Below are 27,372 nucleotides of genomic sequence, written 5' to 3'. Positions count from 1 at the left end.
GCGCATGCGCTCTGGCACGTACACCAACGAACGCTGCTTTGTTGGGACCAGAGCGGTCAGCTGTTCAAAGCAGCGGACTACGGACACCAGACGAGACGTTTGGCAGCTTTGAGCGAACACGAACGTGCGTAGACGTGCGCAGAGCGTCGTTTCGCACGTTTAAACCGATTTGAACGCTTCGGACGACGAGAAAAGAGGAGCTACACATACATAAACAAACGCCGCGAGCTCCTGCTGCTGCTGCTGCTGCTGCTGCTGCCTCTTTTCTGTCTTTTAAGGTGGCGCGTCATCTCCACTCGACAACCGCAACAAGACCATCGTCACTTTCCACCTCTTTGCCAAGTGGACTAAACTTAGTGTGGATCGCGATGACGGCCGCGGATCTTCGTCTACCGCCGCGTTAGCTGCTCCCAAAGCCCCAAAACATGAGAGAGGAGGACGCCGGTTTGTTGTCAGGAAGGCAGCCCATGGCAAGTGGAGGAGGAGGAGGAGAACGCTGCGTCTGCCGCTGCCCAAACTCTGCCCGGAACGGAGCTCTTTCCCACCACGACCAGGTCGAGATCGGGCCTCCTGCTGCTCGGTCTCACTAGTGCAGAGACACAACAACAACAACAACAACAACAACAACAACAACAACAACAACAGCCTCGTTATCATGGAGACCGTGGGCAAATTCGAGTTCAGCCGAAAGGACTTGGTCGGACATGGCGCGTTCGCTGTTGTTTTCAAAGGCAGGCATAAAGAGGTACGTTTCCAGACGCCGTAAAAACACGTCGATGTGCTTAAAATGGTCAAACAAAAGCATCAGCGGCCACTACTTTCAAATGAATCGTTTTAATTCGTGCCTCGGTCGTCCCCAGAGTACCTGCCAGTTGTTGTGTTTTCATCGTACGTCCTTAAGAGCAGAGGCCTAGCACACAGGATTAGCGGTGCCCCCAGACACAGACAGGCAGCATAATAATCACAAAATGCATGCACATATATTGGGTTAATGCATGCATGTTTATAGCTTTTAAGTCCTGTGCTGCAGTGGCATAAATACCCGTGCTTAAGCTTGAGTTTGAACATGGGCTTTGCAGGATCGAGCTCTGGTGGACATGTCATAACTTGTTCATAACCTGGAAAGGCTATTGTCATTTTACCTGACACATATTTAAAGGAGTCATGACGGGTACAATACACCCGTATCATCTTTTAACCATGTTATAACAGTGTTCTCTCATCATTAACTTACTCAAAGTTGTGTTTAATTTAATTTGATTTTTGTATTTCATTTTAATTGGTGCATGCATGTGTGAGTGACCCTGTATTGTCCTGTATTTGAGGCTTGAGTGCTCAGAAAATGACCTTTTTTTTTTAACACTAAAACGCTCTTTCTGCGATAAAATTCCACTAGGAAGATCTAAGGCTTTGAAGAGCAATTCTATTTCCCAAGCTCTTTTGCTAAACTGTTTTAGATTGAAGAATAAAGTCTGAAGAATAAAGTCTGAAGTATAGGCGGTCTAAATGAAGTCTAAAGAATAAAGTCTGGCGGTAATGTAACACTTGGATACCAGCCGCCATAAAACATCATAGAAGAAGAAAAAGTAGATCGATATTGTGGTTTACTTTGAACAAAATGTTAACTTTGATGTACAAATAAGCCACACCTTCAACCCCCCACTACCCAGAGGATGAGCCTACACATTTGTTTATGCAAAATCCTCAATCCTGTATGTGAACGGTGAAATTAAACGTTTGTGTGCTATTTGTCCCATCATCAGTGTAAACAAGTCAAAAAAAACTTCAGACTCATTACAAGTCTTTTCTCTTTTTTAGGAATGCATAATTTAGAGTTAGTCCAGACAGTTACCACATGGAGCTGGCTGTTTGTGCTCTTCATTGCATCACAGTTTAAACAGGTTAAGAAATACAGACTTTTCCCCTGTCATTTATCACGTAGAAGAGAGCCACATGCCGTCCACCACCAAAACAATGATTTTGTCTTCAATGTCCTTGCAGAAACACGACTGGGAAGTGGCAGTGAAATGCATCAACAAAAAGAACTTGGCCAAATCCCAGACGCTGTTGGGCAAAGAGATCAAAATTCTCAAGGTAAGCACAAATCATGCCGTAAATACATAAACAAAAGAGCCGAGTGCTTTTCCATAGTGTCAATCGTGATGGCGGCTTCATCGTGTCTATTTTGCTTCACATTTGATATTAGGTATGTTCCATTATTGATATTCCGAATGCTTTGCTCCGCCATCAGGACGCTTACGTTCTGATTTCAGCAATATTTAGAGATGCTGTAATAAAACACCTTTTCTTTGCAGCAAGTCTTAAAATAAATCTGCTTGTCATTTCCAAAAGTGAATTGATCGTTTCTCATGTCGTTGCTTTGTTCTTTTGCGACAGGAGCTTAAACATGAAAACATCGTTGCGTTACTGGACTTTCAGGTATGGAAATGCACCCACTGGCCCCGCTCCCGTGTCTGTCCTCCTGTCGCTTCTTGTTACACCTGAAACGTCACATTTTCTCTGTTTACATTCGGGCTCGAGTCACATTGCATCTCTGCAGTGTTTATCTTTAATGTCAAAACTAAGTAAATTGTTGTGACTCCGGTCGAGCCTGTATTTTCAGGTGATCGTTGTTACAGTTTGCTCTACGCAAGTTTAATGAGAAAGTTTAACAACGTATTTCCAAATTCAGTATAAACCGTACAAATGGATCGTTGCCTTTCATATGGTGTAGCAAAATGTGCAGAACAGAAGGCCATGTTTTTGTTTTTACATTGTGCTTTGTTACTATGCCTCCACCTATTATTATCTTTTAGTCAATTATTTTTAAAAACCTCATGATATTAGGGTTGTCAAAAGTATGGAAACCCGGAGACTAATTGATTGCAAAACTAGTATGATGCAGAAAATGAGCACCCAATTGGGACTTTTGAATATGTAGTATTGGTCTAGGTCTGGAGCTATATCAAAACTAATCAGAGGAAAGAAAATACTATTACTTTGTGTTGAAAATTACATTGTGTTGTCTAAGAAACATTTGTTTTTCTGTCATTGTTTGCTTGACATCTTAACATCGTGCCACAATTAGAAGAAATCTCACAACTATTCATGATTATTGGCACCATAATCAAACAAAATGATGTCAATTCACATTGCTTTCTTGAACGCCCCTTTCTCTATCATATGTCCACAAAAGCACTTTACAATTAGGGTTACTTTTATTAGAGTAGATCAAACTGAAAAGACTTAATTTTGCTTATACAATTGTCAGTTGTTTATTTTTTTGCCTCTTTCAGTCATGTTTCAATAGCCTGATCCCTGACAGTTGTAAACGTCCCATCAGCACTTGGATGATTTATTATCTTTGAGTGGACAGAGTATAGCATAACCTGTAAAGCATGTTGCGCTCGGAGGCAACAGGAGTTCACAGCGGGAGGCACGGTCCAGCAGAATAGCAAATGGACTTTGATAACATCTGCCAGGTAGTTCTGACATCTGATCTACCTCCTCTTTATCCAACCAGCTGCTGCCTTTGTCTTTTAGTTATTGTATTTGCCACCTCGTCGTACATTACCTGAGCCAAAAGGAAGAGGAACATAATAACCAGTCCATGTTTGGGCTCGTCACAATAATGACTCTATTCACTTATCGTTCAGTAAATGATCGATGGAATAGTACTTTTCTTCAACTCAATATTTATTGCACCGTTTCTATGCACCAGTAGGGAACCTTTTCATTTGAGCTGTAGCGGCTTGAATAATTTACACATTTATAACTCATTAATGATGCCAACGTCGGTGCTTCCATCTCTCACTTTTATTGCCGCTCGTGTACATATATAACATTGGCTGACTTTTTTGGAGTATAAATTGAAACTATTATTTTTTGCTTCTAAAAATGGTCAATATTTTTTTTTAGTTCTCAGGAATATTCTGTGACCCAAATAGTCACAATTATCGGCAGAATAATATAGTCTTAACGTCTTTATATCTTTAAGTGAGGGTTGTTGGCCTGTAGTTTTTTAGTCGATTAATCGGTCGATGGCGTCTCAGTCGAGCACAATTTGTATTTGTTTACCAATGATTTTATCTTGATAATTATTTATATGAAACGGCAGCAGAAAGGAGAAAACATGGAGTGAGCTAACTGAATATTTGGGAGTGAATCACGAGGCTAAGCCGAGTCTAAGCTTCCTTTTACACACTTTTCTGTAAATATACTGATGCAAGTGTCGTCTTGCAAGTGCTGTTTTTGGTCCGATCAGAAATACAGAGGAAATACAGAGTTATTGCCAGTTTCAAGCCACTGTCTCCTTTTAGTTTAATCGATTGGCAGCTTATGTCCTCAGTCAACCAATAAATGATGAGGGGGAAAAAACCTTCTTACGTGGTTAAAAGCTCATATGCTGTAAGTCCATTTTACATCATTTGTCCTCTTCAAGTCAATGTTACTTCCGCGATAGTCTCATGTCTGGCTGAGGTGTTGTGTAACAATAGATTCTGTCCGTCCACTCAACCGTCTAATTAAGTCAGTGTGAAATTGAAACGCACTGGGTCTGTCCCTTTTGCCTCTTTATCAATGGCTCTTAATGCAACAAACACTTACTTTTAAATAGGGATTTTAACGAATTACAAAATGGTCAAATAGGTTTTTGTTCCCAAGATCCAACCAGCAAAGATAACCAATTTGCTTTCTAGTCATGAGAAGGAACCACACGTAATTCAGATAGAGATCTTAAATGGAGAATGAAGTTTCATCTGCAGTTTGTATTTGTTATTGCGCTCCGTGATTCAGGAACTTCATACTAAATTAATAAACTCATTAAAAATCAGGGTTGGATGTTGGGTAGACGGGGTAAGCCAGACTTTATATTCTAATCAGCATCGCTCACTCCAAATTCTCTCTGGCCTCTGTTTCGTGTTGTTTCAACGCGATTCTAAAGTGGGGCCTGAGTGGCTCTGCAAGTCATCTGTTGCCATGTGATAAGAGACTAGCCTGAGCTACCCCTAAGGAATACGCATGGGAGAGAAAAATAAACAGTAAATACTTTCTAAAATTACCCAAACTAAAGACATTGACCAGAATATATATATATATATATATATATATATATATATATATATATATATATATATTTTCATTATTAATGCTTCAATCCACTGATACATGTGGCTGGAGTTGAGTCAAAATGATCAAAATGGTTTCAAATGTGTCTTAAAGTTGACCTTATCCTTGTCCTACAATGACATTCTTGCCTTTTCATATAAAAGGCAAGAATGTCATTATGAAGACACCTGAACATTAGCTGCAACAAAACCTTCCTGGCAGGATCATTTGCACAGCTCGTTGACTAAAACAATACACCGTGACGCATTTTTGAACCGTGTTCTGTCATTGCTGCTACATGCCAACCACTCCCTCTTTCCCTGAGTGCTTCTAAGTAAACAAGACCGCAAAACCAACCGTATTGCTTGGGTTGACACTGTAATATATGGAAAATACAGAACACATGAAACAAAAACGCTTGCTTTCTTCATATAAACCCGCACGCTGTGGTTACACCTATAGTTAATCATTACACACCCATAAGCCCCTGTGATTTTCTGCCAGCTGTTCCTCGCATTGTTCGCCAATGGCACATGTTTGTTTACCCGCGCTCTTAACTGCTCTCTTCGCAGGAAACGGCCAGCTCGGTGTACCTGGTGATGGAGGTAAGCCCACTCTAGCCTCGGTCTTTGTTTGCCCGGGGTTGTATTGTTCCAGCTTTTGTGGGCAGCTTTGACAGGGCCGGGCTAAAATAAGCACCTGCTTCAAGCATCCGGAGCCGTAATGGCCGCCTCCCAGTCAAAAGGGGGTTTAGGTGACCATTCAGAATTGACCGATTACAAGTGAATGGGAAAGATTTGCACGTCTCAGAGATTGCTGTATAGGCGTGATTTTTTGTGTGTTTTTTTTTCAATATTAAGATTTTTTTAAAGTTGTAATGTCAGTCCAGTCCTTGATCTTCGGTGCAATTTGTGTCATTGATGGTCCTTTTCCCTGCTGCGAGTGTCCTCCAAAGATATCCATTCGCTGTGTCCATGGCAGGAGTTTTGAGGCCCAAAAACATAGTCTTAAATTGAGTGGGATGGTGGTGTCAAAAACGGTCTGCAGTGCCTTGATAATTTCAGTTTGTTTAAAGTGTATTTTCAAATGTAAAATTCACTTTTTATTTATTTTGAATTGACTGGCCCTATTGGTTGTTTACCAAGTGACACTTTTCTCCTTGTCATTTGCCAAATTTGAGTCAATAATGCCAGATAGCCAGAAACATGTCTGTAAGTCGTAGCCATAGTTTGCCAGTTATGAAACTTTCTTAACTAACTATGTTCAACTTAAATAACGTTTATTTCTGATAAAGACACGTACAATCTCGGACCTGCCACAGTCACCAAACACATTAATAAATATAACACTAAAATCTGTTTTAGTCGATATTTATCTGAACTGATCTATTTGCTTTGTTCATTAACAGTTAAATGCGTGTGTGTTGCATGTGTTTTTTAACTGTTAACTTAAAATACACATGTTTAAAGTTCAAAGATGGCAGATTAGATGTGGTTTGTCCAGCTACATTTGTGCATTTTTAGCACTGATGCAAATTGGGGAATCGCACCCCTTTTGACTACATAATATTTTGTTTTTATAAGAAATGTCCAAAAGGCAAAGCCACAAATGTTCAACCTGATTTATGTTAGTGAATAAGTCCAAGGACTTATTCACTAACATAAATCAAGGCATAATATTATGCCTTGCTTGCTATAACAAAACCTGCATATTCATATTTTTTAACTGCATAACTTTGTGTAGTTTCATAAAATATTAGGCTATAGTAATGTGCTAATTGTGAACTTAATGTTGTTTTTCCTGATAACAGTACTGCAATGGTGGGGACCTTGCTGACTACTTGCACTGTAAGTGAACTTCCTGACATAAACAAAAACCTAAGGCAATTAAGCCATTTCATTCTACCCAAAAGAATTGCCTCTTGAATTTAAAAACACAATAACCAAAACACATTAACATTGCACTTACCCTTCCCGTAGAGTACTATTGAATATGATTAAACGTAAGCAGTGAGTGTTAATCAGATTTAGGGCAGAAGTACCAACAGACACAGAACTACACTACCGTATTTTCCGGAGTATAAGTCGCACCAGCCAAAAAATGCATAATAGAGAAGAAAAAACACAAATAAGTTGCACTGGTGTATAAAATGCAGTTGCAAGTGTGAAAATAACACATAATATAACATATAAGTCACTCCGGAGTATAAGTATATAAGTATAAGTCTCACTCCGGCCAAAACTTATAGTCTGGAAAGTGCTGTATATAAAACACTAAACTAAACGGAGCGACTTCAGAGGAGGTGAGTGGGTCAAACAAACATGCAGTTTTCCAAAACAGTGTAGCTACAGTTGTGCTTGCTATCAAAGTGAAGAAAAAAACCCTCAATAGACACGGGGCTTAAAGGGCTTTCCACATGTCCTGGTTTGCCTCGTTTCTTATTTTGAAGCAAACTGTGAAGTCATGCAAAATGTGAAGCTAACAAAACAAGGGCGTCCGACGTGACCAGAGGGCAGAGAGCATAAACAGAGGCAGGACAACGCAGACAGGCAACAGGAAGCAGCTCTTTATCTCCGCTCACGCACAAACAAACACGGTCCAGAAAGCTGTCTTTACAGAGTATAAAGTTTGTGATGCGTGCCTAGGAAAACATATTGTGCAATCATATTAGTTTATTGTCTTGTTTTGTTTGACATATGGAGAGGCGTTTTTTGATTTATTTCTTTAAACCTCAACCAATTATGTGTTTTACAAAATGTCAAAAGTGTTTTGCTAGTCAATCACAAAAAAGTATCAAAGAAAAACATGATTATTGTTGTTTTGGATAAAAGGGGAGTTAATTGTGCCACGCAAAAAAACAAATGTCAAATCCACAGTGGCTTTAAAAACAAGAATCACAAAACATTAACAACAATTATCTTTTTCTCCAATTATGACCCAAATACTTGTGATTTATAACTGAGCAGTCGTAGTTTACCTATGTGTTCAGTGCATGCACTTTAGACCACGTGAAGCCAAACAAAAGCTCAGGTCTTGTAACAGATTTTCTTTCCCGTTGCGCCCAGCCAAAGGCACCCTGAGCGAGGACACCATTCGAGTGTTTCTGCAGCAGATCGCCGGGGCGATGAGGGTGCTCCAGGCCAAAGGTATAATCCACCGAGACCTGAAGCCCCAGAACATTCTGCTGTCTTACCCGGCCGGGCGCAAGTCGCACTCCAACAACACCTGCATCAAGATCGGTATGTTCTAAACGCTCCTTATGCTTTGGGTCAATCCATGTGAAATAAACACTTTTCAGAAAACAAACTCCACCTGGGCCGGTAATTTTGGATTAACTTGAAACGGTTTAAAAGTATGGTTATTGTTCATACCTAAATGTGAGTGTGGGAAGTTTGAAGATTAGTTTGACTGAAGTTACATTATTTTATTTATGGCAGGCCGTAACTGGAACATTATACAGTACAGTCGTGTTTCCCCAGGTACAGTTACTTGGGGAATGATTTAAGATTTAAAAAAGAGATATTAAACACCATTAGAGTACTAGATGAAGTCAATTTTAAATTAAAGTGACTATGACAGGTTTTTACGATTGTCTAATTCTGACTTTATTTGGTGTAGTTATATCTGTTGTACATGTAAATTATAGGTTTACACCAATCGAGTGGGTATTTGTGGAGAAAACAATGAAAAATCTGTAGAGAATGACAGGAAGTGACATCACACTAGGGACACTCATTCCTCTAGTTCCAGTTTATGCATAGATTACACAGAGAAACAACTTTTTTGAATCTCTAAAGTTACCATTAATTTAACAAAATAAAGATGTTCTCAAATATTTTATTTGTCAAATGAAAAGAATATGACATTTGATGAGTTTTTGCGTAGTGTTTGCTGGATATTTCTTTTGTGTCATTAATTATTGTGTCATTAACATCATTAATTACAAACAGGAAGTGAAAGTATAAACCAACAAAATTTTCTATTCTATGATTTTTATAATATTTAGCTAAATTCAAAATATATTTATCTCAACTGCATTTCAGTTCAACCTGTCAGAGGCACTTTAAGTTATTTGCATTACATGTTGCGTCCTTGGGAATGTGTTTATTGGATGATTTTAGACATAAATGTAAGAAAATGTACTGGTATTCATGCGTTACATGATGCAGGGGGGGAGAAGGAGTTTAGCGAGTACTCGGGATTATTTAACCACAGCCGTACAAACAAACAACTGAAAGTTTCAATTACTATACGCTAAATGTTGAGAAGTTGGAGCTTGTAGAACATTGACATTTAACCTTTTTCGTCCAAGATCAGATCATCAGGTGGGAGGCATTTATCGATTTGACATGGATCAACCCTTTTTACGTAACGTGTGTGTTGCCAAAGCCCCAATAAGCATCAAGGAGAGAGCGCATTGTGTAAATTATTATCAAAATGAGCAGATCTATTCAACCAATCTCAAATAATAAAAGGACTTGTTGAGTTTTGTCTTACACTCCAACAAAGGAAACGCCAGGGCCAAGCACAGCGTAAGGGTATTTGCGTGTTTTGGAAGTCTGTTAATCCGAAAGCCGTGTAATTCTTTTGCTTTGGAGAGAATGAAACTGCCTCGTGGGAGAGAGAGAGAGCGGCGTGGGACTCGTCCGCTCCAGACGCACACGACGTTATAATCCCCCAGAGTCTGAAGGCGTGATTAGTGTCCCCTGAACGGTACACAAATCTGTGCCAGGGTCAGTCCAGTCCACAACCTGACTCGCTTCATAAATAACTGATCATAACGATGGCAAACTTTATTATGATGCCCAGGTTTAAATGAGTTATGTGCACAACTATCAATAATCGTGCACTAGATTTGAACGCAAAATAAATTCAACTTGTTATTTGCCACAACCAAGTACCACGTGATTCATTTTTCTATTGGAAGAAAGTGTTATATCAACAAACTAACTTATAAATATGATTAAACATGATGCCACAATGTTTGCTCTTTGTTTACCCTCAAATCCACTTCCATTGTGGTCAACAGAACCATAACTTTGAATCAGTGCAGCACGATTTGAGGAAAAATATCACATTTCCTGGCGAGTATTCTGGTTTGCAATTTATATTTTATTAATCAATGGGTTTCTTTTCAAAGTCACATTTTTAACGCGTCAAGGAGAAATGACAAATGAAACTTGAATATAAAGAATCAGGTGTATTTCAGCACATGTTTGTACAGAGATAAACAGCCGGGTTTATGCAGAATAAGACGGGATGTTTTGTTCTTTGTGGAGAGAATTGATGGCACTTCAGAAACTGCAGCCTTTGCGATTTGCCAATTGCGTTCATTGAAATTGCAATTCCAATTAGATTATGATTTATCTTGCAGCTCTACTCGCATCAAGCATGATTTACTAACTTAATAAAAGGGATGTCATCACAATATCAAATTGTTGTGAGAAAAGATTACAGAGATCATGACAAATCAACAGTAAAAAAAAATCTATTCCATTGTTTAACACATAATCTTTCCTCAAGTTTGTGACCTGCTTTACTAAATCAAACTTTCTGAACGACAAAATAAAGTTAATATGACAAAAAACTGACAGATTTTAAGGACACATTATGCAAAATTGAGTTGTCTGAACTTTTAAGCATGTTCCTGTTTAGAAAGTCCTCTCCCGTTCCGACCGCCAAAAACAACCGCGTGCTCTACACAGACTAAAAGGATGTTTTCAGGCCGCCCAGAGAATCGCTGCATTGTTAGCTCTTTGGCGCACATGAGAACTGGACATTTTACACAAATCACTTTACTTTATAGCATATTTTAGCAGCAAGACTTTTTCCACTTAAGTCAGGCATGTCCAAACTACGGCCCGGGGGCCAAATGCGGCCCTTAGACCATTTTTGTTGGCCCTTCTTCCTGCTAAATTGGCCCAAACAACAAATAGAAGTACTTTTACTGTAAAATTGGAAAAATTCAAGCATTTTGATGTTATACCAACCTAATAATAATAATGTTCCAAGTCTTATGAAAGGTGTGGAGGCTCATCAAAACAATGTCAAATGCAAAACTTCAAATTTATCACTTTTCAAATTTGACATTGTCAGGTTGTTTGCGGCCCTCAGTGAAAAAGGTTTGGACACCCCTGACTTAAGTGAACGGCGTTCCCGCTCGACCGGAAGTGTGATTACAACAAAGTGGCAAAAGTGGGCGGGGCAGAATAAGTGAATAGATAGAAGTTAGAAGTAAAAAAAATCTATTTGTTTTTATTCTTTAGTTTGTATTATGAACTGACTAATCACTCTTGACGTCCCTGTTCTGTACTTTCAGCGGACTTTGGCTTTGCCCGGCATCTTCAGAACAACATGATGGCAGCGACACTGTGCGGCTCCCCCATGTACATGGTACGCTCTTGTGTGTAGCAGTGTGTTTATCTTATGGTTGCCATGCCACTTCACATGTCATGTCACCTCCAGGCACCAGAAGTGATCATGTCCCAAAGCTACGACGCCAAGGCGGATCTGTGGAGCATCGGGACCATTGTGTTCCAGTGCCTGACCGGGAAGGCGCCTTTCCAAGTGAGCATTCTACATTAATTTAATCATAGTTACAAATTTGCACTTAATGAATCAATTTGCAGTCACTGATAACAAAAAGAACTTTGCTGCTGCAGTTTTCCTCGCACACACGGGGATGTGTAGTCATTATTCACACTTCATGCCCCCAAAGCTTCATAATACTTTCATTTGGTTTGCTCACTTAGTTTTAAGAGGATTAAGAAGTCTATTATAAAGCCTTTACGCGGAGGCTGCCTTTGCATGTTTTTTAGTGATTGCGACACTAATGGCGGCCGAGCGTTCAGTTCAGCTCATTCTCTTGTTTGCGTGCCAGACACTGTTTGTCCCACTTCCTCAAAAGTCCGGCCTCGTTTGTTTGGGGCCGAGTGCTTCTTTTATGTTAATATAATCCCCACGAGTCTTGTCACTATTCATATGGGATGGCGGCTGGAAGTTGGAACCTACATTGTCTTTCTGGGCTGACGGTTGTGTCACATAATTGGGTTTTGCGGGATTGGGCTGGTTGTATTTCCTCCCTCTGACCTAATTAGCAAAACCGATTTCAAACGGTGTCGGATGTTTTGTTCATGCCAACTGAAGATCCAGTCCCAGAATAGATGTTTTAATGATGTCACGATAACAAATTGTTTTAATGTTACGATTATTGTGAGAAAAAAACCTCACGATTTAATTATTCATGATTATTGTGACTTAACAATAGCAAAATCTGCTATTTTCTCTCATTTCTGTGGTGTAGCATGTTGCTGTTCCTCAAGTTTGTGACCAGCTTTACGAAACTAAATGAATAGAATAAATATGACAAAAAAACAGCCAGGTAAAAGAAGAAAAGTGATACTAATCCAACACATAAAAACAGAGTCAGCAATTCTAAATGACATGCACTGCAAAAAGTCACAAAGAAACCGTATCATTTGTGGGCGTATTGAAACATGGCTGTTCTCTTTTCACTTTCAGGCCAGCAGTCCACAGGAGCTCCGAATGTTCTACGAAAAAAATACTCATCTCACGCCCAAGTACGAATCTAAACGTGGCCAAACGATTATTTCCTGCAGAATTTGATACAAGCTGGTAATAGTTTTTGTGACACTGTGCGTTTGCGTTTTGTGCAGTATCCCCAGAGAGACCTCGTCCCATCTGAGGCATCTGCTGCTGGGACTGCTGCAGCGCAACCACAAAGACCGGATGGATTATGGTGCGTGTGCGAGGTCCACTCACTGTGCAAGGGCCTCATTTTACACAGCACTCACTATACAAGGGCCTCATTTTACACAGCACTCACTGTACAGGGGCCTCATTTTACACAGCACTCACTGTACAAGGGCCTCATTTTACACAGCACTCACTGTACAAGGGCCTCATTTTACACAGCACTCACTGTACAAGGACCTCATTTTACACAGCACTCACTGTACAAGGGCCTCATTTTACACAGCACTCACTGTACAAGGGCCTCATTTTACACAGCACTCACTGTACAAGGGCCTCATTTTACACAGCACTCACTGTACATGGGCCTCATTTTACACAGCACTCACTGTACAGGGGCCTCATTTTACACAGCACTCGCTGTACAGGGGCCTCATTTTACACAGCACTCACTGTACAAGGGCCTCATTTTACACAGCACTCACTGTACAAGGGCCTCATTTTACACAGCACTCACTGTACAAGGGCCTCATTTTACACAGCACTCACTGTACAAGGGCCTCATTTTACACAGCACTCACTGTACAGGGGCCTCATTTTACACAGCACTCACTGTACAAGGGCCTCATTTTACACAGGCATTTAGAAACCTGCAACATGTGCAACTGCACTTTGTCGAGGGAAAACTCATGAAATAAGACGCACTGTTACAGAGATCCGTATTGTGTCGTCCCACGCCATAGAATTTTCAGTCCATATTTCCTTCCCTCTCTCTATTCTCTTTCCCTCTCTTCCCTTTCTCTCTTCACTCGTTCTCTCTCACTTTTCAATCTTACTCTCTCTCTCTCCCTCTTTCTCTCTCTCGCTTCACTCTTTCCTCTCTCTTCCTTCTCTCTCCCTCTTTCCCTCTCTCGCTTCACTCTTTCCCTCTCTCTTCCTTCTCTCTCCCTCTTTCCCTCTCTCGCTTCACTCTTTCCCTTTTTCTCCTCTCCCTCTTTCTCTCTCTCGCTTCACTCTTTCCCCCCTCTCTTCCTTCTCTCTCCCTCTTTTCCTCTCTCGCTTCACTCTTTCCCTCTCTCGCTTCACTCGTTTCCTCTCTCTTCCTTCTCTCTCCCTCTTTCTCTCTCTCGCTTCACTCTTTCCCTCTCTCTTCCTTCTCTTTCCCTTTCTTTCTCTTGCTTCACTCTTTCCCTCTCTCGCTTCACTCTTTCCCTCTCTCTTCCTTCTCTCTCCCTCTTTTCCTCTCTCGCTTCACTCTTTCCCTCTCTCGCTTCACTCGCTCCCTCTCTCTTCCTTCTCTCTCCCTCTTTCTCTCTCTCGCTTCACTCTTTCCCTCTCTCTTCCTTCTCTCTCCCTCTTTCCCTCTCTCGCTTCACTCTTTCCCTTTTTCTCCTCTCTCTCTCCCTCTTTCTCTCTCTCGCTTCACTCTTTCCCCCTCTCTTCCTTCTCTCTCCCTCTTTTCCTCTCTCGCTTCACTCTTTCCCTCTCTCGCTTCACTCGTTCCCTCTCTCTTCCTTCTCTCTCCCTCTTTCTCTCTCTCGCTTCATTCTTTCCCTCTCTCTTCCTTCTCTTTCCCTCTTTCTTTCTCTTGCTTCACTCTTTCCCTCTCTCGCTTCACTCTTTCCCTCTCTCTTCCTTCTCTCTCCCTCTTTTCCTCTCTCGCTTCACTCTTTCCCTCTCTCGCTTCACTCGTTCCCTCTCTCTTCCTTCTCTCTCCCTCTTTCTCTCTCTCGCTTCACTCTTTCCCTCTCTCTTCCTTCTCTTTCCCTCTTTCTTTCTCTTGCTTCACTCTTTCCCTCTCTCGCTTCACTCGTTCCCTCTCTCTTCCTTCTCTCTCCCTCTTTCTCTCTCTCGCTTCACTCTTTCCCTCCCTCTTCCTTCTCTCTCCCTCTTTCTCTCTCTCGCTTCACTCTTTCCCTCTCTCTTCCTTCTCTCTCCCTCTTTCCCTCTCTCGCTTCACTCTTTCCCTCTCTCTTCCTTCTCTTTCCCTCTTTCTTTCTCTTGCTTCACTCTTTCCCTTTCTCGCTTCACTCTTTCCCTCTCTCTTCCTTCTCTTTCCCTCTTTCTTTCTCTCGCTTCACTCTTTCCCTCTCTCTTTTGTATACCATAGTGTATTATCTTTGGCTAATGCCGCTTCATGCATGTTTTTCCCCTTCAATCCTGAGCTGTATAGAATACTTGTCTCTCAATATGGTCGTTGATTATGTTCCCTGTTTTTGGCAGATGAGTTCTTCAGTCATCCTTTTCTCGACGCAAGCTCATCCATAAAAAAGAGTAAGTGTGAATACATTTCTCATCTCTTGGGTTGAATTGTGTTGAAATGAAATATTATTGAGAATAAACACCTGCACATACTGGAGTTTTTATCTGGCATTACCGTGCATTGTTACGGAGCTCGAGCTTGGACTTATGGCTACTTTTTTAATCTGTGCTTCTGTTTTACAGCTACTCCCACCGTCACAATGACCTGCTTCCCCAGCTCTGCCTCTGCCAGCTCCTGTAGCAGCTCCTCCACGTCTCACCTGGCCTCACCGCCGGTTCGTCCGACCTCCCCGTTACCGTCCTGTCACCTTTCTGACACCCGCGTACGTGCTTAAACTGCGTGCCTCTGTCTCCCGGTCTCTGCAGCAGTCTCTGGCCGACGGGCAGCAGGTGCGTCCCAAAGCGCTGGCCTCTCCCATGCAAGAGGCCGCGGGGTTCCTCCTCAAAGACTCTTCAGGAGGAGCAGCCAGCAGCAAGAACTCCTCCTCCTGTGACACGGACGACTTTGTCATGGTCCCAGCTCACGTTAACAGTAAGTAGTCATCAGATTAGGTTGGCTTGACTTTATTAAGATTGACTAAATTAAGATTAAGCTGTCAAATTACAAGATTTTCTGATGTAGATATTTTCAGCTGATGCCAATATTTAATGTTTGTCTTTCTGTTGCAGCTGATAAGCAATGTTTGTCTATGTCGACACCAAAAGTGTTTGGCATTCATAGAAGAGACTATTGTGGTCGCCCTTATTCACATTTTTGCCCATAGTCTAAAAACATGCACAAATATAGTGATAGTACAGATGATACTTTGCTTGTGGTATTGTCATAAATATATAGAGGTAATTATATTTAGTCTGTAGTCTTTATTTGATCAGCATATGCATTAAGTGACATTAACGGTCCATATTATACGCATTTATTAAACGCAGTTCTTTCATACATTATTATGTATACATATATCAGAGTATTTATTGCTGTTCTCAATGTCTAAATCTAATGTTCTAAATGTTCTAATGTTCTAAATCTCTAAAGGTTCAAAAAATAACTTTTTTCAATAATACAAAACCAATAACTACCTCTTTAGCTTTGCTGCTCTTCTGTTTCCATTGTAACTGTTAAAAAATAACACACACATTTGTTGCAGGACAAACTGTGATTGACAAGCAGAGACCGGCGGCAGTTTAGAATAACTCCGGAAATATAGAATATAATATATATAATCCCACGCATCAGTTGATATTGAAATATTGTTCATTTCTACTCAAAGTTTTGCTCTGCCAATGCATTAGGCTACTTTACACCCCTTTAGTTTTATGTAGATTTGTTTTGTCACTCTGAAATCTTATTTGAATCAACGTGGACCTGACAAATTGCATAACGAAACTATATTTGGGGTTCTTGTATCGCATTTATTTACCTTTTGGTGGATTTGTGCTTGGGAGCTTAGAGTTTTATTACGCAGGGAATGTGATATAAATCCTGGCTCATGCCCTTTTCCATCTGTTTATTTCCCTTCCTATTCTAGCAGGTGAGCTAACTTGTGAGAGCAAAGTGCTTCAGGACAGCCTCATGAACAGCGGGTAATAATCATTTTACAGAATGCCATAACCTTTACCGAAGCAATTTGATAACTGTCTCCTATAATAAATGTTTAGTCTTCTGCTGCAGCGTAATAAAAGGTTTATCTTGTCTTCTCCGTGTCGTACCTCAGCTCTCTCCTGGCTTCTGCGGGTCTGTGTAGTAAAACGCCACCGCACTCCCCGTCGTACAGCGGCTCGCCGAGTCCCGTCAGGTACAAACGGTGAAAATAAACGAATGCTTGATGTGTTTTTCTCATTTTACATTGGACTGAAATGCTCAGACGATTGCTTATGTAAGAATGCACGTAAAAGAGTCATTGTTTGAAGAATGTTGGCTGATTCAGACCACGAATGTTTTCACAACACAGCTTGCCATTCTTTCACACGTTTCAAAGCACACAGACTCCATCAGCCCATCCTCTGTCTCGGCTGACGGCATTGGCACTGATCTGTTCCTCTTGTTGGGTTTGGCAGGCCCGGTGACTTTGCGGTAAGTAGCTATGGAAACCACGGTCATTCGCTGCCCATCCCGGTCCCGTCTCAGGTCCAGAACTACCAGCGCATGGAGCAGAACCTCCAGAGCCCCCGACAGGACAGCTCACCGCGGTCAGTGACTCGTGCTGGACTTTATCTGCAAAGTTTAGCCTGAAAGTGACACATTTCGATTGTAATGCAAATCCTATAGCTGTAGGGGCATTAGCTAACAGTTGGACAGTTGGAGGGTTGTGTGGTGTTTGAAGTCATCAAAGTGTGGGCCCTCCTTTTTGTCCACCATCTGATAAAGGGGAAATATCAAGCTACAAATAAAGAGACCCACATATTTCCAATCAAATAAACCATTCTGGGATGAACTGTGATCAGTTTTTGTTCCAAACCCACAAATAATTTTACAAGAAATTACACAATTTTAAGGAATCAACATTTATAGGAATTCCCCCTGGACTTTTTAAGACCTTATTAAATGTCCCTAAACCAAAATACTAGTAGTATTACTGCCTTTAGCTTTGAAATGGGAATTGTCAAGACTCAACAAAGGCTCAATCATCCGTGTAAAGCTGGCAACTTTACTTTCTTTGGTTATATTTACCAAAGAAAATGAAATCTGATTTTCCTTTGAGCAGAGCTTGTTACCAGTTATAATTTAATTAAATCACACACTAGAGGCCAAAAGAGTTTCAGTCAATTAATTTCATTTGAGTTTATTTGTGTAAAACCCAAAATAACGACAGCAGTTGCCTCGTGGGGCTTCTCATTGTTGATTTTACCAACGGAAAGCTGGAATATCAACAGTGAAATTGTAATTGAGCAATAAAAAGAGCAAATAAATCAAATTAACTGGAAATAAACAGAGATAACGCTGTGTCCCAGAGCTTCCTTAGACCCTCCTTCTTGACATGTCAAAACTCAGCTTCTCAAAGAGTCCAGCCACAGGTTTAGAAACGGCTTCAGCTTGAATTGGGGGTCATTTTAGAAAAAGTCTGCCGGCTAATTGTTTTTTAATGTTTAGTTTGTAACAGAGCCACCCTCTTATAATGTACTTTCAGGATGTCGACTCCGGTGCGTCGCTGCAGCAGTAACATTTCGTTGGGCTATGGTCGTCAGGGGCCTTCACCGCCCTACTGTCAGGGAGCTCTGGCCACCAATCGCCGCCTCTCTCTGGGTGGTGCCAGGCCCTTCCAGCTCTCCCCACAAGGTACTTATGAGGAAATCCCCATTTAATCTAATTCCCTATTTGGCACCGCCAAAAATCATGAAAACACGCAAATACTTTAAACCCGAGTTTTTCAAAGTGTGGGGCGCACCCATCAAAATAAAGTTAATCATCATGAACAACAAAACATCTGAATTGAATCTGGAACTAAAGAATCATGAAGCGATCTTGTGAAATTGAAAAATTACTAAATTCAAAATAGGGTTTTTGTTTTTCTGTGGCTCACGTTCAAATGTTCTTGTGACCATGCGGAGCAGACGCAGCATCTATCCACTCTCACTCGCTCTTCTCACCACCAGTTGTTCCTGTCATCTCTCCGGTTCATTTTCAGCACCGCTCCCCTTCGTTTACTAAGGCCATAATATGGTCTTTTGTTCACGTAGTCTCTAAGCAACCTCATTCATTTTTACTATTATCTGTTCTTTGTTGAAACATTTTTTTGCCTCTTCAAACATTAATATTGTGCTTTTTTTTCTCCCGTTCAGCCGCTCACCCTCCTCCTCCTCACACCGAGCTACGACTAGCTGCGCAGCATCAAACAGGACTGGGGTCGCGGCTCCACAGTGCGCCCTGTCTGTTGGAGTGTGCCAGTGCAGGCGGCAGGCAGAAAATCCGCAAGCAGCACTCGGACCCAGTGGCAGTCCCCTCTTCGGGCCTGATGGCTGTGAGACCTCTGCATTCCTCCCCCAGACTCAGTGAACTCATGCAGCGCAGCCCTCTACCCACCATACTGGGCTCTCCTTCCAGGGTAAGAAAAGCAGAGAAATACAACTGTGGCATGTAACCTCTGATGTAGCCAGTATTTTAAACAATCACATTACACAGACCTACAATTTCTTTACACAATCATTTTGGGTTTAATGGGATAATTGACCAATTTGTGACTTTAAATAGTGGTTTTATATTATATTATGAACAGGGTTTGGGGTATAACACAGATAGAAACAAAGCAAATAGAGTTGGTAATGCTTTAAATTGAGCATTTATAAGCATTTATCACTTGGTTATTAAAATAGTTTAATAAGCATCTTACTTATTATCCTCTTGAAAACATTTTGTAAAGGGTTTATTAACACACACAGGCATTTTTGTTAATGGTAATTAAAAACAATGTGGTATTATCAGCTAGTAAATACTTAATAAGTGCTTATAAACAAATAACTAGTGCTTATTAATGCCTTTTATAAATAGTTTACTATGAAACCTTATTTTAAAGTATTACCGTGTATTTGGTCGTGCATTGCTTCAATAAAAAAAAAAAAAACATGCTGCATACTAATCTGATTAGATATGGTCCTTGTTAAAACTATACGTGCAGTGTCCAGATGACTACTTCAGTTATTCTGAAACATTGTACCATGAACCACTCCTGGACTATTGAGGGACTTAAGTGATTGAAACAAAATGGCTGCAGAAACAAAAACATTGTATCTCCATTTTGTCTTTCTTACAGGCGATCCCTCCTTTTGAGTTCCCCAAACCCACCAGCTCTCCAAACCTCATGACCTTTCTGACCCAGGGTTTGGTGATGGGGTCACCTTCCAACAGGACTGCCCCACCAGAGCCACTAACATCTCACTACATTCACCGAACCAATGACGACGCCAGAGGCTTTGGAAGGTACAGACCTTTTATGGTTTGTTTTTTCACATCATTAATAACCACAAGCACAATACAAAAGTAACACTGCATGAACGTTTGGCAGGTCTCACAGCGCTGGCCGGCTGTCAGACATGCTGCTAAAGGCTGCGTTTGGACCCAACGCTCCTGTGGCTGAGCGGGGCAGCTCAGAGAACCTCACATCGGAAAAGGCCATTGACATTATTGGTGAATATTATTGCATAACACGTGTAGAATTTTGGGTTATGTTACTGTGACCGTTTCTGATAATACATCGTCCTCCATAGCTCTCTCTAGTGGCGCTGGGGGCTTCACTCCCAGTTCTGGCAGCCCAGCACAGGTGGTCTTCACTGTTGGGTCTCCTCCTATGGGCAGCACCCCTCCTCACTCTTCCCGTCAGCGGAAATACTCAGGTAACTTCCACATCTATTTGACAACATCAGAAGCTTCCCCCCGTGTTTCAAGCATCTTTCAGCATTACTAACCGTTCTAGCCTCCTTTTTATGGTAACAACATTCATAAAGGTCGAGAGGACGAGGCAGTAGTGTGTTTTAATATTTGAATACAACACTGGGGAATGTGTTACTTCAACGGTTACATAACACAGACCTCGTTGCACTTGGCAGGCTCGTTGACTTCAGTCAGCTCGGGGGGCTCGTTGACCAGCCGCTACCCTCCGACTGGCGCCTATCTGGAGGGCTTTGAGGCTCCCTCCAGCCCGCGCTTCAGCTTCACCGACCCCATCTCTGCCAACATGGGCGGTCCTGTATCGTTTGAGGCGCCCGAGCTGCCCGAGGAAACTCTGATGGAAGTGAGAAGCCTGACTATTATAAACGAGCTACTGTTAGAGGTCGCAATATAGGCTACAGTATTTACTATTTATTTATTATGTTCAATTGTTTTTTACTTAAAGATTCACTATGAAACTTTTCCGGTGCACTGCTTGTCTCTGTAGAGATACTGTTTCTGGTGTTAACGTTCCATATTTTGGCAATAAACTTAAACAGATGTTTGAATTGTGCAAAAAGACCATGGTTCATTCTTATGGTGAGCAGAGTCACCTCTCCACAGCTCTGACCTGTAACTTGGTCTGCACGCCTCTATAGAGATAGGTTTAATGCCATACTGAGGTACATTCTTGACAAAGCAATAATATCTCCAGACTGAAACATACTGGGTAAACTGGGTTATTAGAGGTTGCTAATATCTTCCCATGGGAAAATTAAATCTTTTATTTTAACACTACAAAAAGTCGTTGAGTTTTTCACTGTAGTTAGAATTCCAGATATACATTTGAACTGTAAAAAGATGAGGCGAGCTGATCCTTTTTAAACAAAGATAACAGTTTAGCCCGAGGTGAGCTTTGAGAAGCCAGTGCAAACATTCATGTAGAGCTGTTACTGCACCTGTTTTAAGATCCTCACACTAAACCACCTTCCTCTCCTCTCACTTGGCGACTGGGGTCCCGTGGCGATCGAGCAGCAGGAGCACACTGACACTGTTCAGAGCCTGCGCTTCACGCTGGATTTCGCACGCTGTCTCGTGGAGGTGGCTGCGACCCGTGGGAGTGTGGCGGAGCAGGCAGACGCTCCTCAGCCTCTTCAGCAGCACAGCCTGGTGGCAGATCAGATCAGCTCCCTCAGCAGAGAGTGGAGGTAAGGCATTTAGGATCCTTTCACTAGTTAAATGCAGACTATAGATATATTTTTATGTGGTGAATAATGTCCGTACCACTTCCGTATTTTCTGTACTATAAGTTGCACCGGAGAAAAGTCGCCAAAAAATGCATAACAGAGTCGCACTGGAAAAAATGCATAACAGAGTCGCACTGGAAAAAATGCATAATAGAGTCGCACTGGAGTATATATAGTATAGTAGTATAAGTATATAGTATATAAGTATATAAGTAGAAAAAGCTTCAGTTTTAGTCATCTGGACTCAGTTTGCAAAAATAGACGTTTCGACTCTCATCCAAGAGTCATTGTCAATAACAGAATTTAGGTCGAGAACTCCGATATTAATACTGTTCTGTGGTAAGACCCACCCATTGGGAGGAGCCTTCCTGAAGTAGAAAGAGTTGTTAGTTTCAACAGAAACTCCCCCCTTGTATCTACCGAGGTAGCCTATTCAGAATCTTAATGGGCTATTAGAATCCTCTTTGTCTTTGTGAGACCCTGGCTCAACCACCCTGAGTACCTGATTAGCATCTGAATGTCCTTGTCCTGGTCCTCTACCTTTCCAGGGGTTCAGTAACCCATTATAAATAACAGGAAGATTAAACCTTAGCCCTCCATTTCTGTTTAAAGAAGGTCTTTCTTTTTTAACAAAAATAGCTTCCTTAACTCCTCTTTCAAACCATCTTTTCTCCCTGCTTAAAACCTTCACATCACCGTCTTCAAACGAGTGATTAGAGGCTTCAAGGTGGAGATGCACGGCGCTCTGAGGTCCTGAACTTGTATTTCTTCTGTGCTGATAAAGCCTCTTGTGTAGAGGCTGTTTTGTCTCACCTATGTAACGTTCTTTACAACTTACTTCACTGCATTGGATCGAATAAACTACATTGCTCTGTTTTTGAGTCGGCAACTTGTCCTTAGGATGAACCAGTTTTTGTCTTAAAGTGTTTCCTGGTTTAAAATAAACAGGGACTTCGTGTTGTCTAAAAATTCTCTGCAGTTTTTCCGAGAGGCCAGACACATAAGGGATAGAAACACCCTTCCTTCTCTGTTCAGTTTCCCTTTTGTCCTGCTTCTTGGTTCTCTTCACTCTGTTGAGGGCCCAAGCGGGGTAACCACAGGCTGAGAGGGCATTACGGACCTCTTTCTTCTTGCCCTCTGAGCTGGTGGGCACACCTTGAGTCGAAACGTCTATTTTTGCAAACAGATGACTACAACTGAAGCTTTTTCTACTATGGAACACGCCTGGACGAATGAGGGATTACACCGACAAGTATATAAGTATAAATATAAATATAAGTCGCACCCCGGCCAAAATTATGAAAAAACGTGCGACTTATAGTCACCCTAAAATGATGCATTTTTCAATTACACACACGCACACACGGACATACACGGACACACACATGCACGCACATGGACACACACACATGCACGCACACGGACACACACACACGGACACACACACATGGACACACACACATGCACGCACACGGACACACACACGGACACACACACATGCACGCACACGGACACACACACACGGACACACACACATGCACGCACACACGGACATGCACGCACACGGACACACACACATGCACGCACACGGACACACACACATACACGCACACGGACACACACACATACACGGACACACGGACACACACACATGCACGCACACACGGAATCACACATGCACGTACACGGACACACACACACGGACACACACACACGGACACACACACATGGACACACACACATGCACGCACACGGACGCACACACGGAATCACACATGCACGCACACGGACACACACACACGGACACACACACATGCACGCACACACGGACATGCACGCACACGGACACACACACATGCACGCACACGGACACACACACATGCACGCACACGGACACACACACATACACGCACACGGACACACACACATACACGGACACACGGACACACACACATGCACGCACACACGGAATCACACATGCACGTACACGGACACACACACACGGACACACACACATGCACGCACACACGGACACACACACATGCACGCACACACGGAATCACACATGCACGTACACGGACACACACACACGGACACACACACATGCACGCACACACGGACACACACACATGCACGCACACACGGAATCACACATGCACGTACACGGACATGCACGCACACGGACACACACACATGCACGCACGCACGGACATGCACGCACACGCACACACGGACACACACACATGCACGCACACACGGACACACACAGACACACGGACACACACATGCAGGGACACACAGATACACGGACACACACACATACACGCACACACGGACACACACATGCAGGGACACACACACACATACACGAACACACGGACACACACAGACACACACACACACAGACAGACAGACACACACACACACTGGTTGAAGATTAAGGGATTAGATTATAGATAAATGATATGTGTAATTGCATAATCTGCTGCTAAATTGGGCATCATTCAGAGAAGACATAAACTCTAGTATTTGAATGTGTTTTTCTCTCCTCAGCTTTGCCGAGCAGCTGGTTCTCTATCTGAAGAGCGCAGACCTTTTGTCGTCCGCTTTATACACGGCAAAGGAGCAAGTGAAAGAAGGCAAACTCTACCCCTCCACAACAGTCAAACAGGGTACACAGAGCTTTTATCAAACTTCACAGGTTATTATGGCTCAACTGAATTTGGAGCTTGACAGAAAATGTATTTCTACTTCCATCTAGTTGTGAAGAAGCTGAATGAGCTGTACAAGACCAGTGTAGCATCCTGCCGCTCCCTGAGCACCCGGCTGGAGCGCTTCTTTTCCAAGAAGCATCGTTTGATGGACCAGATCAGCTCCATCACAGCTGAGCGGCTGCTGTTCAGTCACACTGTGCAGATGGTAAGTCCACCGAGTGCACAGTCAAGGAGGAGGGGAGGATATTAAACAGAACACTCCATACAAGCAGATTTGAAATTAATCCAAAGCAATTCACTCAACCTAAAAGATGTATATTCATGTATGTATATGTATGTTTATGGTATATATGTGTTCTTCTGTTTACTTGGTCATTTAAAATAGCACATGCGCACAATTATTATGACGTAATATGATCATGAAGCAAACCCAGTGTTGATCACTTTTGTGCAGGTTCAGGCTGCTGCGCTGGATGAGATGTTCCACCAGGGGGAGGCCTCCATCCTGCGATATCACAAAGCACTGCTGCTGATGGAGGGTTTGTCTATGCTGCTCTCTGAACAGGAAGACATCCTCAGTGTTAGCAAATGTGAGTTTCAATTTCATGAAACCGTACATTATATCCAAAAAAGCAAAAGAAGACAACATGTTTGTGCTTTGTTTTGACAGGTAAAGAGTGCATTGAACGACGCCTCACGGCTCTACAGTCTGGACTCTGTGTTTGAGTGGACCACAGTGTAATGGAGTTTGGACCACATCTCATTGTTTTTAACCCAGCACATTATAGGCAAACTCTAACAAACGTCATATTTTCTACAAGATGCGTTTTTTCTTGAGTTACAATTCTTTGAAGAGCCAGGGTTGTGGTTTGCCTGAAGACCAGATGGTCTGATTGACTGGACTGTTGAAATGGCTTTGTCAATGGATCAGACAAAAAGCAAAAAAAAACTGGTGTCTGCCTTGCAGTTCGAAAAGACGCTCTTGGATCCAAAGCCTGACAGAATTTGGAAAGTAAACCATTGCAAATATTGAAACGTTGCATAAGAGGACCTCTATCTACCCTCATGTACTTTCATTCTCGCGCTCTACATGCTTCAATTGCAATTGATTGAGAATATAAATCATATTGCGGTGAATTGTAACTGGTGCAAGTGCACAAACTATTGCTTTTTCTGTGCGTTTCCAAGCTCAATCAAATATTGGTGCGCTCAGGTAAAGGAAAGAAAAAGATCATTCTTAGCTTTTAAGGACACTGATCAAATCTGTTAAAATGACCAAAAATTGTTACTCTAACCCTTTTAGATTTAGAAAGGCACACGCTCTCCGTTGGACACGGGATAGAATACATTCTTGGCCTTGCTTTAAATCTGTGTTTAAATCTGTGTCTTAAAAGAAAGAAAGTCTGGCTTGCTTTATAAAAATAATTGAATCGTCTTAAATGATTAAAAAGCTGGAACTTTTAAATGTAGCTTTCATACAAGTACTGACGTTTGTCCCACTGCGATCACTTTGTGTTCTTGAAGAATGTGGGGACGAGATGCTGTTGATTCCATGTTTGTGTTTATGTCTGATGTCAGAGCTTAATGAGTATATTTGAATGTAGGCAGACGGGAGAAGCACAGGACGTTTAAATGTACAGCATTTGGACTGATCCCAGAGCTGTGTGGACTTTGCACTGGTTAAGTACTGTATTCAGTGGTTTTGAAGAGAGGATCTCTACATGTGATCATTTGAGTGATGTTTAATTTAGTTATCTAGTTATTGTTGTTAGTTGTGAGAATGCTTATCAAAAACCATATAAGCTATGTTTCCTTTGCTGAGTTCTGTGGGTGACAGTATTGTTTTGTTTGTGTAGTTTATTGACCTCAGTCAGTCATTCCAAAAGAAGGAGTGAGGAAAAGGATGGCTTTCAAAGAGAACGTGCATGAGCGTATGCATGAGTGTTTTATTGAGGTGTTAGTGATTTGATGGAAAACTATGTTTGGACTACTAATTTTGAATTCCTGTTTATTCTGGGCTAACAACCGTTTTGCAGTGTATTTGTTTGCCTGAGTAGTTTTAAAGATGGTAATTGGATTGCGTTGATAAGCCATTCTAGAGTAATCAGATTTAAACTTTAGATCACGGAGACAAATGAGTGAGGACACTGTCCGCTGAATGAAGCTGTGTGAAGTGAATATAAGATGCAAGTCAAGAGAAGGCTGTGTATATTTGCTTTGTGGCTTTTTGTAAAAATGTTTTGGTTGATATTACATTGTGTTTTTATGTGTACACATTCCTAACTAGGCTAACCATCTCGTACATCGTACAGTTGGCATTTGCAGTCTTCTCTTGTACATTAAAAATAGTAGTGATGACATTATAAATTTAGCTAATGCATATGTCACTTTTAGTTCCCTACAATTGTTCATCAGCTTTTTGAAAGAGGTTCACCTTAATGCTCAAAAATGTGATTTATTCAGTAGCCAGTTACTGCCTGATGAACACCCAAAGTGTGTAGGGAACTGCACACTATCGCCCTCTTACATGCTGTTACTTGTTACAAGTGTCCTTGAACAGAGAGTCCCCAGTTGTGCTGGAAAAGTCAAGTGATGGAACCTTGAATCGTGAATGAAGCCTAAAACATGCACTCCCATGTTCTTCTCTCATTCATGTATTCCAACTTGTTTGCCAAGAACGTTTTTATATTTAATTTTCACTTCACAAACTCTGTTTCACTTGTAAATATTGTAAATTAAGTTATTGCTGTTATTGTACATATTGAGCTATGGGCATGGAGGGTGCAGATTCATTCCACTACATTTCCAAAGAATGGGCGCTCTGATCTACCCAGTGCCCGATGAAGGCATTTTAAATGTGTCATCAATGACACACTATTTCAGCTCTAATATTACTGTGTCAATGAGCGTTGCAATAAAAAAAACAAAAGCAAGGTGCTATTGTATTTTGTCTGTTTTATCTGTTTTACCTCCT

General features: G+C 41.7%; 1 protein-coding gene across 1 annotated transcript; it reads left to right on the top strand.

The window, feature by feature from the left end:
• Positions 1–607: 607 nt before the first annotated feature.
• On the top strand, positions 608–27,333 carry ulk1b (unc-51 like autophagy activating kinase 1). Its single transcript, XM_072455257.1, has 27 exons — positions 608–745; positions 2,002–2,094; positions 2,398–2,439; positions 5,679–5,711; positions 6,917–6,953; positions 8,172–8,345; positions 11,426–11,499; positions 11,572–11,673; positions 12,628–12,686; positions 12,783–12,865; positions 15,043–15,093; positions 15,265–15,356; positions 15,448–15,613; positions 16,605–16,659; positions 16,791–16,871; positions 17,134–17,265; positions 18,204–18,352; positions 18,856–19,118; positions 19,824–19,990; positions 20,076–20,197; positions 20,278–20,403; positions 20,617–20,801; positions 21,473–21,645; positions 24,238–24,356; positions 24,446–24,603; positions 24,853–24,988; positions 25,069–27,333. The coding sequence occupies exons 1-27, from the start codon at positions 656–658 to the stop codon at positions 25,122–25,124; spliced, it is 3,018 nt and encodes a 1,005-aa protein (XP_072311358.1). The 5' UTR covers positions 608–655; the 3' UTR covers positions 25,125–27,333.
• Positions 27,334–27,372: the final 39 nt, after the last annotated feature.

Source organism: Eucyclogobius newberryi, unplaced genomic scaffold (genome assembly GCF_026437365.1).
Source record: "Eucyclogobius newberryi isolate DKJ021-1_F unplaced genomic scaffold, fEucNew1.0.hap1 SCAF_2, whole genome shotgun sequence".
In the NCBI taxonomy this organism is placed as follows: domain Eukaryota; kingdom Metazoa; phylum Chordata; class Actinopteri; order Gobiiformes; family Gobiidae; genus Eucyclogobius; species Eucyclogobius newberryi.
The sequence above is the reverse complement of the archived record's forward strand: the minus strand, read 5'-3'. Positions and strand labels throughout refer to the sequence as shown.